This window comes from Vanellus vanellus (assembly GCF_965231255.1).
Source record: "Vanellus vanellus genome assembly, chromosome: Z".
Lineage (NCBI taxonomy): Eukaryota > Metazoa > Chordata > Aves > Charadriiformes > Charadriidae > Vanellus > Vanellus vanellus.
The window spans coordinates 86,048,825-86,063,710 of NC_138908.1; the positions used below are offsets into that span (position 1 = coordinate 86,048,825).

The window sequence follows — 14,886 nt, forward strand, 5'->3', positions numbered from 1 at the left end:
ATGTTTCAAAGTGTAATATTCTCTTCGCGAGCCACGCAAACTAGGGTGGAAATACCTCGCCTCGAGTACTTAAGAGGCTCAGAAATTTCCTAAGCTGTTATCTCGCATTCCTAAAAGCAGTTAGAAAGCCTGGTTGAAAATCCTCACCTAAGCGCGGGCTCTGAACAAACTCAAAATTTCCACGTGTGGTAGAAAAGAAGGTTTTCAGGAGCAATTTGGAGACAGTTCAGTTGGGTGTTATGAGTAACTGCTCTGCTTCCCTCCTTGCAGGACACTCATACCTATCCTGGAGAGACCTACACCTGGAGAGAGAAATCAGTTCTCTGAACCGCAAAGCTGGCAAAACATTAGACATGTATAATGACATCAGTTAAAATGTGAAATAAGCAGGAAAAAAAAATATATATTTAATATTTTTTGTATTTTTGTTTCGTACTAATGCTTACTTACAGCCACAATACTACTTTAGTTTGTCAGAGAAATCCTTATATGTTCATTACTCATTTGCTTCTTTAGAACACAGTCCACAGTTTTTTCCAAAGAGAAAATTTCCAAAAAGGAAAGAGTACATGTTGTATCCGAATAAAGTGGTTAATGAGCCAAATACCCTGCAACTCATGATAAAAGACAGGTTCAAGCAAGTCATTATCTTGAGTCACCTCTTTATTTCTGGCCTAGAAAGGCGTTCCATTCAAAACAAACTGAGAAGACGAGACTGCAGTTTCTAGGATTCTACTAGAATAGCAAATAATAGTTTCTAAAAGACTATTAGAATTCCCTTGGATTTTAAAATCTCCGAAAACCTTACACAGGACAATCTGTTGCTATAAACCAGACTTTTTAAAATGCAAAACCTGGAAGATTCCCACCATCAGCGTACTGTACGCTGGAGCCCCAAATAATACAGTGAGACACATCCCAGTAAGCGTTTTAGGAGCCGTTATCTTTTTTTTTTTCCAGGCCAGCTAGAAGAAATCAAAATTGCACCAGCAGGGTGCTCGCTTCCTCCGTTTTGTTTCCTTTCACTCTTAAACATGCCGAAAGCTTACACGACGCAACTCAGAACCTCAGTCTACACTGCGAATTCGTCTGGAAAACAACACTAGCGATACTTTTTGCGATACTTTTGGATCACAAAAATAGTGATTTCTGTACAGGTTTCCTCAAATGTTTCTTCCTCTCCATCATAACAGATTTGCAAGATCAACAGTTTTAAAAGCTGGAAGGTGCCACCAAAAATTAAAGTTGAATTCCCCGATTTGAAGACTATTATCAAACTGTACTGTTTCCAAAGAGCTTATGTGGCACAATAACTACGAATGGGCCATTCACGATAATTAAAGAGGGGACAACGGGACCTTCTACCCCCAAACTGCATCTCATTGTTGCGTGCAAGTATCTGTGTCGTCCTCCAAGATTCCCTGAAACAGGTAACAAGACTTCAATAAACTTCAGTTCTACAGCCACGATTCTGTCCTAATTCGCATCACGTTTGTTTAACCAAACGATGATTTTGCAGCTTGCAAGACCCCAAAGTACTGCACAACTTCCTGGATGGCAGAAGACTAACGAAGACGTCGTAACGACTTCCCCCCAACAAAGTGGCTATGTCTTACAAGTCAGCAGACCCACACAAAACGGTCAAGGGAAGAGAGAACCATCTTGTCCAAAGTTGAGCTTGTAGAGTGGTATACATTTAGATCTTAAAAACCTTTTTAAGGCAGGTCAGCAATCAACAATGGTATTTTTAAGGAGTCCTGAGAAGGGCAACGGAGCTGGTGAGGGGTCTGGAGCACATGTCTGATGAGGAGCGGCAGAGGGACCCGGGGGTGTTCAGCCTGAAAAGGAGGCTGAGGGGAGACCTTCTCGCTCTCTACAGCTCCCTGAAAGGAGGGTGTAAAGAGGTGGGGGTTGGTCTCTTCTCCCAAGTAACAGGCGATAGGGAGAGAGGAAACGGCCTCAAGTTGCACCAGGGGAGGTTTAGGATGGATATTAGGAAAAGTTTCTTCACGGAAAGGGTTATCAAGCATTGGAACAGGCTGCCCAGGGAAGCGGTGGAGTTGCCATCCCTGGAGGGATTTAAAAGAGGTCAGATGTGGTGCTGAGGGACAAGGTTTAGTGGTGGGTTTGGCAGTGTTGGGTTGATGGTTGGACTCGATGATCTTAAAAGTCCCTTCCAACCTAGACGATTCTATGGTATGCAGAGTGGAGTATAACATAGTGCGACCTCTCTGCTTCATGTGAGAAGAACCCGAGACAGAGCGAAGCAGCAGTTTGTCCAAGACCCCTCCGTGGGTCACGCTGATCCAATCTCTTTCAAAATAAAGCTGTGAGTCTGTCCATCTGGGAAATCTCCATAACCCATGAGCTCCAGTGTCCCGGGCTCCAAACACTTCTAATGGCACGCAGAGCATTCAACCGCTCACGCCAGATGGGGGATGAGGGTATTACTGCCCCATCAGGTGCCTGCTCAGAATCCCCGGCAGGTTCAACTGGGCTTAAACCAAGTTCAAGGATATTTCCATGTTGGAAACAGCTGATATCAGCCTAAAACCTCACCTCCATATGTTACAGGCAGGCAAAACCAGGCGAGCCCACATGGAGTAGTCCTTTTTTTGTTGATACAGCTAAAGCAGCATTGGAATATTTTTGTCAACAACTACACTCAATGCGTAGTAACAAAGGACGCTTCATTCCTTTTAAAAATTACCTTCATTACATTTACATTGCTAAATCATACCAGCAAGAGGACGTTTGCTACTAATGTTCTTTTTTCCTTTGTTGTCTCCCCTTTTGTCACGGCCTTTCCTGCTAATTGCAATGACACCTCCCAATTTTGGAATGGCTGATCAGCTTATAAGCTTCCCCACAGCTAATCTAGGTCAACAAGCTACTAAGAAGGCCAGCATATGTTTCTTTTATTTAACGCTATCGAGATCTTTACAAATTGCTTCTGTCTCCCAACAAAAGCCACTCCACAGATTTGGGAACCTCTTGTAAGCCGTAACTACGACAGAGAGGAGGAGGAAGAGCGTCAAAAGCATCGGCAAATAGACTAGCGTGTCCGTGAATAGCTCGTGAAAGAGCAAGTCAGAGCTACCCAAGGTTGACCAGTTGACGTAAAAATCTCTGCGGTTATCCTGCTGCGCGCACAACCTCTGCTCCTGAGAGTCCACAGATTAAAACCAAAGTTCAGACTCAGTGGCTTGGAGCTGTTTGATCTTCCATTCCCACAGCGTCCTCTTTCAAACAAGGCCTGAACGTGAGAATATCCTTTTTCTGATTTCACTCTACTTGGAACATCTAATAAAAATGGGATTATCACTTTCGTAACACACTGCACTGCATGGAGGGTAAAAAAATTATCTCATTATAAAGCAGTTTCTCATAAACAGAGTATCATTTTACATCCAGGTCGGATAATAAATGTTTTCTCCTCTAAACTAAAACGCTACAAAATTAGTTCAAAGTTAAGAAGCACTAAAACGTCTTTGAGGGTTTGAATTCTTACTTTTGAGGCAACGTCAACCAGTCAGTTCTGCGGCTTTCCATACTGAAAAGAATTTATTGCTAAAATCTAAGACACACAGCACACGGGAAATGCCACCAAAGCGAAGGACACGGGGGGAAAAAAAATTAACACAAGTATGTCAAAGTAACAAATTCACCAGCCACATGGCATACGAATGTTTGCTGAGATGAACAGGTCATTTTCTATCGCTTTAAAGCAAACACAGAAAACCAAACGAGCTGGTTGTGTTGCAGATAAATCACCCAAAGTCGAATCCACAAAAAGATGTTTTGTCCTCGTTTCTTTCAGCCACGTGACATCCGCATGCAAATATTCAAAGACAGGAATTACCAAAAGCCACTGTTTGTATCAACAGGTCCTCCCAAAGTACCAAATCCGAGTCCGGGGCTGCAGAGCATCCTACAGGCTCATGGTCCGCACCATGAGCGCCGCCAACCAAATCCAACATCAGCCTGAGGTTAAAAAAACCCCTCTTGTTCAGAAAGCTTAGAAGAGAGTCACACCGTTGCAATAACTTTCATGAAAGTAATTTCCTTCTAGCACAACTACAGTCCACGTGATGCAAAAGAGGAGGAAAAAAAAAAATAAATCACCTATTATTCTTGAAACGCTCAGACCAGAGGTATTGACATGTCACCACCACAAGCCGGGGATTTGTGACTGTGCTCCTCCCAGTATCTGCAGAGGCAGACACGACTGGTTTAGTGAAACTGTTCATTAACTGTTCAGTTCTTTTCTTTTGGTTATAAAAAAGGAAGAAGCAAGCTGATTCTCCGAGGGTTCAGTATTTAACAGCTCTGGCCACAGGACATTAATTTTAAGAACCCCTTTTAGACCTTGATCTTTTATTATTACATAAATTGACTTGTGAAGTCTCATGATGTACGCTGGTGCCAGAGCAGCAGCAGCCGCTTTTCTCTGGGGTTTGCTATTATGAACACTCCTCTCTGATGATTAAGAGATCAGTAAACTGAGATTCCATTTAATGGTCCGATTAAGATTTGAACCCAAATTATAAAAGACTTCTCTATTGATCATTCTTACGGTGGCATTGAAGCCTACCCCGTGCGCGTGGCAAGATGCAAACCCGCGTGTTTCAAAGCATCCTCGGAGCTCTAAGCAACCGAAATCCCGTGGTACAACAGCACCAAGGGAGACGTAATGAAGGAAGCAGGAAATAGTTTTCATATTACACGTTAATAAAGGTCTAAGTTGGCTATTATGCTATAACTCCATCACTGTCATCCTACTTGTATTATGTTGCTTTTTGATTACCGAAACCTGAAAGCTGATGCTTCTGAAACACAGACTTTTCCAAAATAAGGTTTCGTAGGATCAAAGGGTTCCAACTCTTAAATTCGCAACAGTTTTAGGAAATTTTCTGTCTGAAAAATGGCTCTAATTTAACACCATTCATCCCCTTGCTGTAAGAAAGAAGCCAGAAATATAAGTTTAACAGAAGCATCGCACACCCAATTCACCTAATTTCTTCTGCTCAATCCACCCATCTCATTTATAGTTTGAAATGCCCGCTAATTTAAAATTTAACCATTTAAAAATCACGATTCCCGTAGGAGAAGCAATTCTTCTGTGCCTATACGTAAATTTTCAAATGAGAATTAAATTTTCAAATGAGAATTAAATTAGAAACCAAAGAGCTTTGAAGCATTCATGCACCAACCCGGCTTTCTGGTTTCCCCCCCGCCCCCAAGAAAAGTTTTTCTCCTTAAGAAGTGCCTTTGACTTGGGCAACTCGATTTCACCAGTTTTCTGCACCGACCGTCCCATAGCTCTTCTTCAATGAAAGAAGACGCTGAATGTTAAAGAGCTTTCCCAAAAGCACCGTGGACATCAAAGGAAAAAAAAAAAAAAGGCAGGAAAACCAGAATGCTCACAGAGCGTAAATCCAGGTGGGAGAGAAATCTGTTTCTCTTCCTACGTGAGCAGCCTGACGAGCTTCGAGCCAGCAATTACGTCTCATTATTGTCACTTAAAAAATTTTATTAAACAATTCGTAAAATCGGATTCCGCCACCTTCACACTCACGATTTTGGGGTTTGCTGTCGAATGTGGCCCCTAATGAGCAGGTCAGAGCGGAGGTCTCACTGCCGCATAAACCTTTTTCTTCTTTGCTCAACACGTATATTGGACTATTTGAATAAGCAAATGCTTGGCGAACTCGGAACGCCTTCTGCTCGATAGACAGAGATCCTCGCTGAACAAAGTTTAGGCTTAAAAACACTTAACCAATGTATATGAAACAATTTTTTTAAAATTTCAATAAATAATGATAGGCCAGGGGAAAAAAAAAAAAGCCACGTAGCAGATGTAATAAACACAATGCGTTACAGGGTCCTCATCATTCTGCCAAACACGGCGACATGTGAAAAATTTGATTAGTTTCCTCCTTATCCCTAATTTATAAAGGCAACAACTGACATAATCTAGGGGAAAGCCGAGCAAAGTAACACACTTTCTTCTTTTAAGGACAATACAATATGAAAATTGACAATTATAACAATTAACCTGACTACTTACAGCCTATAAAAAAGTAGGGAGAAAATACAGTCAGGACAAATAAAACGTCATCCACTCCGTCAAATAACATGGGGGATAGTACAAAGATGAGCAAATCTATAAAGATGCCTTAAAAAGGAAAACATTGCAAGAAAACTTTAACCACTTTACGAAGGGATGTTGTGAACTAACCAAAATTCAAATTCACAAAACCCAACAGATATTTATATATTAAGCAAAACCCATTCTTGGATAAGTGCTAATGAATGAGCTAATATTTATTTCTGCAAACCCAAGCACTCAACAATTACACCAGTGCCCAAGAACAAGGCACACACTCGAATGACTAAAAATCCGTGTGCTAAAACCGAAGAAAAATGTCATGGCAGATGTTTTTATAGTTTCCTTCTTGACCTGGAACGACTGGTTTAAATCACAAAAGTTTTACAGAGCTCTGACAATTTTACTTCGAGCAATTAGAGCCATCCTTATAAAAAACAGTCATAGAATCATAGAATCAGTGAGGTTGGAAGGGACCTTTAAGATCATCAAGTCCAACCATTAACCTACCCTGATAAAAACACCACCACTCCTAAACCATGTCCCTAAGCACCTCATCTACCCTTTTCTTAAACACCTCCAGGGATGGTGAATCCACCACCTCTCTGGGCAGCTTATTCCAATGTTTAATAACCCTTTCAGTGAAAAAATGCTTCCTAACATCTAATCTAAACCTGCCCTGACATAACTTGAACCCGTCTCCTCTTGTCCTATCACTTGTCGCCAGGGAGAAGAGGTCAGCTCCCATCTCTCTAAAACCTCCTTTCAGGTAGTTGTAGAGGGTGATAAGGTCTCCCCTCAGCCTCCTCTTCTCCAGGCTAAACAACCCCAGATCCCTCAGGCGTTCCTCATAAGGTTTGTCCTCCAGACCCTTCACCAGCTTTGTAGCCCTTCTCTGGACACGCTCCAACACCTCAATGTCCTTCTTGTAGTGAGGGGCCCAAAACTGAACACAGTACTCGAGGTGGGGTCTCACCAGTGCCGAGTACAGGGGGATGATCACTGCCCCATTCCTGCTGGCCACCCTATTCCTGATGCAGGCCAGGATGGTGTTGGCCTTCTTGGCTGCCTGGGCACACTGCTGGCTCATGCTCAGCCGGTTGTCCACCAACACCCCCAGGTCCTTTTCTGCCAGGCAGCTTTCGAGCCACTCCGCCCCCAGTCTGTAGCGCTGCATGGGGTTGTTGTGACCCAAGTGCAGGACCCGGCACTTGGCCTTGTTGAACCTCAAAGTCGATAAACTCAAAGTCATTAGACTCTCGATGGACATTCCTCCATATTTTTTAAAAAACAGCTCTACGGTTTCATATGCAGGAATATAAAATACACAGCTACATAGATCTATTATCCAAGTTCAGAGACTTCCTTAGGAAAAAGTGAAGATAAAAGACCAGTTATGAGAAATGCATTTTCCTCCTCACACCCACCCCTGTTTTTCACTCTGCAGCATTAACTACAGTGAGCTTTTTCCCTCCTCCAGCATCAAATTGGCTAATCAAAGCTACCTGCAGCTGGTAAGTACTTAATGATTGCAGTAGCAATACGGGATTTCTCCAGCAACTCACACATCACAACTTAAAGACAATTTTTAATCTGGCATAATCTTAAACCGATCTAAAAAAGCGCAGTTTAAAGCAACATCATGGGCTCTTATTCTTCAAGCACTGTCATAAGTATTTTCACTCGAGAAAATCCCAAACTAGAAGAGGAAACAGTAGTAGAAAAACTAAAATAATAACATAAAAAACTTTAAACCAAATGGTTTTAAGGTTGGAGAGGTGAAACTTCCCATATACAGCAGGAAATATCAGAATGGATGGGGGTTTTTCTTGGTAGTTTATGAAACATAATTGACTCTACAACATGAAGACATTGTTGAGTGTAAAAAGAAAGAAGGGTTTCATTCTCTTCTCAGATGAAAGATGGCAGGGAAAGAAGGGCCCTCTGGAGCTCCCCCAGTCCCACCCCCCGCCAGAGCAGAGGCACCTCCAGCAGTGGCACAGGACGGCGTCCAGGTGGGTTTGGAATGGCTCCAGAGTGGGAGACTCCCCCACCTCTCTGGGCAGCTGTGCCAGTGCTCTGCCGCCCGCACAGTGAAGAACTTCCACCTCATGTTGAGATGGAACTTCCTATGGTCAAGTGTGTGCCCATTACCTTTTGTCCTATCACTGGGCACCACTTTAAAAAAAGACTGTTCCCATCCCCCGGCACCCTCCCTTTAAGGATTTAGAAGCATTGAGAAGATCCCCCCTCAGTCTTCTCTTCTCCAGACTCGAAAGTCCCAAGTCCCTCAGCCTTTCCTCACAAGAAAGATGCTCCAGTCCCCTCATCATCTTTGTAGCCCTTTGCTGGACCCTCTCCAGCAGATCTCTGTCTTTCTTGAACTGGGGAGCCCAGAACTGGACACAGTTCTCCAGATGTGGCCTCCCCAGGGCAGAGTAGAGGGGGAGGATGACCTCCCTCGACCTGCTGGTCACACTCTGCTTGATGCCCCCCAGGATGCCATTGGCCTTCTTGGCCACAAATGGATTTTCAAGCACGCTAATTATAACTCTATTTAAAAAAAAATAAAACAGCCAACATTGAGCTACTCCAGTGCCCAGTGTCATGCTCCGGAATATCCTTCAGCACCCATCACCATCAGCTTCAAGGCTGGCTGACCAATGAGAAGTTGGGTTGCTATCTCTGCTTCTTCCAGAGAGCAGGAGAATCGGGACAGGTGGCTGTACGTCTCGCGCTTTGCTCTCGTACCACATACAGCAGGGCTACGAGGACGCTCGAGTACAACACACCGCACCCTACAGCACGCACAAGTCTCTGACCCGTATCCCTTTTAAACACACCTTTTTTTCCTAATTCTGCTTGACTCCTATGAGCGTCAGGAGGATGACAGAAACCTCTTTCTTCACATCGTTCCCCGAATTCCACCGAACTCTCTACGACAGCCAAAGAAATCAATAAAATATGACATTGGTATAATTACGTGCCATCTTTAAGTCATCTAACGGGGAGAAGTGTGCTGAGCAGCTCACACAGCCCGGCATGTGAACAACCATGGTGACAGCGTAGGGGAAAATAAGGAAAACTGGAGAGCATTTCTAGCCCCATAAAGTCATTTAACGTTAAGTGTGTGTGTCTAATTAGCGAGGTGTATGGCAGCCTCTAGTGGTATATGCCCGCTTAGAAAACAACAGACATTCCAATATATGAAGCTATAGGAAAAGCGGTTGCCTTAAAGTAATCGGTCGTCTTCTTGTCACTAATTTTATGAGAATGACATGGTGATGAGATGTCAGAGCACAGCTGTTGAGGGAAAGACTCTCCTCTTCATTTCACATCCGAGAGCAGGCAGGCGAGCTGTAGAAACGTTGAATATCACGAAAGCTCCTTCCAAATAGGTTAAAGGAATTAATGCCAAATGCGTTGCAGTTTTAAGTGAGAAACTGAATACCTGCACTCGTGTGCCGGTTCGGTGCGTGGCTTTACTTTTTGGTAATTGTACTTGTAGAATAAAAACCAAGCAAAACAAAAAACCAACCTACCCTCATCGCGGGTATGTAACACTCCAACTGGTTGTGCTTTGTCACTTAGAGACTACACAGCCACCTCCGGCAGTCGTTTGTGACAATAATGACATCAACACACATTTTATTTAATTTTTTTTAGAATAGGCTACCAATATAATTTAAAGATACTACAAACACCAGCGTTCCGCAAAGACAGCACAGCGCAACATCACCCTTGGCACTGAGCTGATAAAATAGCTGTGTGTAATTAAAAACAAACCAGTGGTAAGAGCGGATAGAGAAGGGAAGGATGGCAAAGTCAGGGCAGTCTGCGACAGAGGGCATCCAACATTAAGCAAATACTGCCCTGGATCTTATTATAAAACATCTATTACATCTATTTTTACCTCCAGCAGCCACTTGTAATAAATTTATAGAAATCTGTCAATTTTCATGCTTGCTGGAATGTGATACAATCTACCCAACGCTATGAAGTTGTACTTTACTGAGCTTTTAACTCCACTATATTGAATATTCTCTGCTAATTCTTTCATAGAAAATAGCGGTCAGAATTTAAAACAATTGGCAGTGTCTGCTCAGAATAGGATTAGGAAAAAGCCTGCATGGAAATGGAATTGCTTCTCACATTAAGGAAGGAATCATTAGAGCATCTGGTGAGACTTAAATTATGCCTGTTGTATTGCTAAGCAGATTTTAAGTGTTTCACAGCTACTTAATTTAAAAACCCATACCCTCAAAGTACTTTAGATAATATAAAGTGCCACCTTCTTTTTAGGCTTTTCCTTCGCAGAAAACACTTTCTTTTTATGGATAGCGCGGTTTCTTTTCTCAGAGACACTCGCGCTCTGATGGCAGAACCAGAACAGGAATTTAAATAGAAATATTCTGCTTTGGCATCGTGGAGCAAGCTGGGTCTATCAGCGCTGGCTAAATTAATAACAGCGACTAACAGACTTCATAAGGTAGGAAAAGGAAGGGAAAAGGAAGGACAACGGATGCCTCAAAACATCAGTCTCTTATGAAACGTGTATTCCGATTGTTTTTCTTGATAACTAAAACTTTATAAGAAATCTGTGTATTCTGAGAGGAAATCAGGTTAAAATACTTCCTTAACGGTGCTGAAACCTGCCAGGGAACCCAAGGTTGTAAAGCTCCTGAGAAGAAAGTGTTACCACGCTCGCAGTAAAGTCTTAGGGGAGACAGGCCGCCCCTGGAACCACCTCTTCTTCCAGCCCATCCACGTCCCAGCCCCACAGGACATTTTACGACAGATTTTAATACATGTTTATAATAGGGTCTTTTGATTTAGAAGCAAACGTGATCATAGTGACCAATTAAATCCCAATCTCGGCGGCTGTTTTTGCCTATTGTCCAGACGTACAGTTTTCTACCCGCAGAGTAAGATCGTCTTTCCGGAACACTGTTCTTGTTCTTCTGGTCCTGTTTCAAATTTAAAGTCACCTCCTTCATTACAATTTCCACTATATAATAATACGGAGTGCCCAGCTATGAGGCAGAAGTTGAAAAATAATAGTGTGGAATATCTTTGGACTATGTAAGAATATCATATTATATATGATAAATATATATCATATTGCCTTTTTTGGTTCGCTTCCTCAGTTGATGAGTACGTCCAATTTCTGTACCCATCCTTACATTATTTCCAACCATAAAAATATAGCTCTGACCCTGCCAGCACCCGATGGCTGCGATAACCAGCATCCTTCTCGCACTGCTATCCTACCGAAATGCTGGTTGGATATTTTTTCAGTTGTTATTTGTAACGCTGCCCAGCTCAGAGCCCACGTGAAGTCTCTCTCCTAAAAGCCACACAGAAACCACCCAATGGTAGCTACTAAGAGCTTAAATCTTTGGAAAACCTACGAGTTTTGAATATGCCAGTGCTATGTGTTCGCTTTAAGGTCTCTCCTTCTATTTGGCACATTCCAAATGTGGCTTCGTTGGTCCTTCACGCAATGGAACAGAATTATTTTCCCCCTGTTTTCTGCCATTCAGCCCTTTCGCCTCCGTTCCGCACGCGTTGGGGTCAAGCAACAATAGAAGTCTGTCTGCCTTCCATAAGAATATCAGCACAATGATTTCACAACCTAAAATCGAGCTGCAATGATAAAGTCACACTGTAACGATGCACGGCTAGAGAGATGATGAATAAGGCACCCAAACCTCCCAGCAGATTGTCGAAATGTTACTCACGAGGAGTGTAAGAGAATTTCTGGGTGTTGCACATCCTTCCTTGGGTCTTAAGATGGGTCTTGAACATCAAGGAGTCAATCTGCCTCCAAGATGCCATTACAGATGGCGAAAACCTCATGTGAGAAGGCTGAAAGAGGCTGGTGTAGGGAGGAGCCTCCCAGCACAAAAGGTTCCTCAACATTTCCGAGCCGAAAGGTTGAGGTGAGACGCGCGTGCAAAGGTACTGAGGTTGCTGCTTCTCCACTGATGGCCGCCACCTCTTCCGATAAGCCGGCAGACCACATGCTTAGCCATTTCACAACCCAATTAAATCAAAATAATCCAGCTGAGCTTATTCTGAACCACTTAAATTCCGAACAGCAGCTGTCCATAAACTCAGAGCATTTCTACAAAGGCCAAGCCACACACAAATACACCCGCAGTTACACACGATGACGACGAGATTACTGAGTGGTGATAACAGCCGGCTGTAACAGGACAAGCAAGATAACCTCTTCCTGGCCCAAACAGAACCAGAGGAAGACATCCTGCTTTGGTCTGCAGAAACAGCAGTAGAATAAAATGGAATAAATCCAGAAACTGGGAACAGAGGAAAAAGCTCTGAAGCGGAAAACAAAGTATCGCACTAAAAACCAGACTAAGTTTTTGAGCGTCAAGTAGCGTATCTCACACCACGCCAGCATCTATGATTTCAGAGGCCAACGGTTGCAAATGCTTGGAAAACTCAGACTCCATGTCTATGACTTGAGAAACGAAGAGAACAAATATTTAAGATAACATCTGTGCTAAGTAACGGGACAAGAGCTCCAATTCAAATTCTGAACCCTCATTATCACTGCCGAGGGTATGAAAAGAGGGTGAGTGTCAAGCAGGGGAAAGATAATGGGAGAACGAATTCATCCTGCTTACTTGTCCATACTTTTGCCACCAACCATTTCTGAAAGAGAAGGGGCTCAGAGAGAATTAAATCCTAAACAGCGGTTTAAGAACAAGATGTATCTCTTGTTAACCCGGTCCTTTACAAAGCATACAGGCGCGCAATTATCATTCAGGAATTTTTGGCACACTGGCTGTACTTGACGAGCGCTGTAACAGTTTATTCCACTTAGTATTAAGGAGGACCTTCCCGGTTTTCCCTTGGAGCAGGGCTGGCTGCCAAGAGGAGAAGGATGCCTGAGGCACCGTTACTTGCCTTTACGAAGTGGTCTGCAGCAGATACGAAATAGGGAGGACCAACTTCAGTATCCACTTCTCTAAAGTTACAGACCTGTTTTAGAACCAGGGCAGACATTGACTATTTATTACTAGGCAGGCTAATAAACTTGTTGAAAAATCGGTTGAAAAGCACGGGTGTAGGTTTTATTACCCGTAGTTGTAGGGCCTCGTCACAAAACGATCGTTGTGTTATGTCTCATTTAACAAATAGACCTTTTGCCAGATATGCGAGAAGTAAAGCAAGTTGAAGATCCAATCTGCATGGTACTTGAGAACCACCACTCAGTGCATTTCTATAATAACGTGATACATGACTAAAAAAACAGCATAATTCACTCAAATCCCTGAAAACCTTCCGGTTTGAAAGCAGCTACTGAGCTGTTAAGAGAGTGAAAAGTCAGAAGTTTCTCCGAGAAACCAGTATTTTTTGCATCCAGAACGAATTCGAGTATAAAGCAAGTAAGATTTCTTCTGGGATTATTTAGTTATTCAGTTATCATTTCAGCTATTTAGTTCATCAGTACCTATTAAGGCATATAAAACTCAAGTTTCTCTTTTCCTGAGTTTCATCAAAGATGAGTTTCAAGAGAAGTCTTTATATTTACCTGATGATCCTCTGAGCAGCATACTGATGAAGAGAGCGGAACTGCGCCGACATATTTGCTAAGGCTGCCAGGCAATTTGTATGAAGGTATTTGTCCTGTCAGAAAGAAAAGGAAAACAAAAAAAAAAACCACATCAAACCATCCTTTTGATATACGCTGACACCTACCGCAGGCTTCATTCGAAAGACTTAGTAATATATATGTTCCTTTAAAGGACATGGACAAAAGCGTATAGCAGAAATGTAAAGTGTTTATACTCGGTGACATTTTAAATATGTTTTCTTAAAATCTAAGGCTTACAAAAGAGTTATTGTTTCATACAGATTTCAGAGCGTATACGTATACACACATACATATATCATAGAATGATTCAGGTTGATGTCTTCATACCTTTAGCAATGTTGATTTACAATGACCTCACAGATGTAACCAATATTGAAAGACATTCTCCTCCTCCTCTCCCTTCCTCTCCCTCTTTTTTGTAGTCTTATCCTCAAATTTTCTGCTTCATAGCTCATCTCCTTATTAACTCTTTCAAAGCGTTCTATACATCCCACAACTATAACCATACGATACTTCAGAGTCCTGGTCCCCTTGTTGGCATCCCTGGAAGCATTTGACCACATAAGCGTTTAAATGACGGCCCTATCAAAGTCAAGGGTTTTCACAGAACCAAACTTCTCCACTTACCCAATCCAACAGAGTTTTATTCCCCTATTCAAGTCTAAAATACGCTTTTACATAACATGATTCCAACTCCTACAAATATATACCAAGAATGGCTTCATTTCTTTCAATTTTTTTTAATCATAAAAGCAAAATCCTTACATTTTCCAATTTAAAATATATTTAAGGTTTGGGGTTTTTTTGCTACTTTTACTGTAAAAACGTCTGTGCCTTTAATTGTTGAAGTGTACGATACCATGCTTACACGTTTGAGATGAGGTATAGAACCGTATGCTTGAAAAATGCACAAAAAGCAAACAATTTGAAATGAGGCTATGAAGTTGAACCAGGTTTGCTTTGCTGGAGCTCAAAAAAGGGTTTATAGCCCACGGTCCTACTTCATAAAAACACTAACAATAAAAAAAGCCGATATTCCAACTTCTCAGTAATTTAAGAGACAAACCACCTCTAAGGAATCTTTTCTTCTCATGAAACTAAGGAACTTCTTCTCATCTAAAGACGAGTTCGGTGCCTAAAGATGAGTTCGGTG

General features: G+C 42.3%; 1 protein-coding gene across 3 annotated transcripts in view; it reads right to left on the reverse strand.

Annotated features, from left to right (window-relative positions):
• Positions 1-14,886, reverse strand: part of DYM (dymeclin) — a 244,951-nt gene that overhangs the window by 122,550 nt on the left and 107,515 nt on the right. For all 3 annotated transcript variants that reach the window (XM_082497723.1, XM_082497722.1, XM_082497724.1), the window contains exon 12: positions 13,671-13,765. In XM_082497723.1, the coding sequence (XP_082353849.1) occupies positions 13,671-13,765 (95 nt within the window). The remainder of the gene's footprint in view (positions 1-13,670; positions 13,766-14,886) is intronic.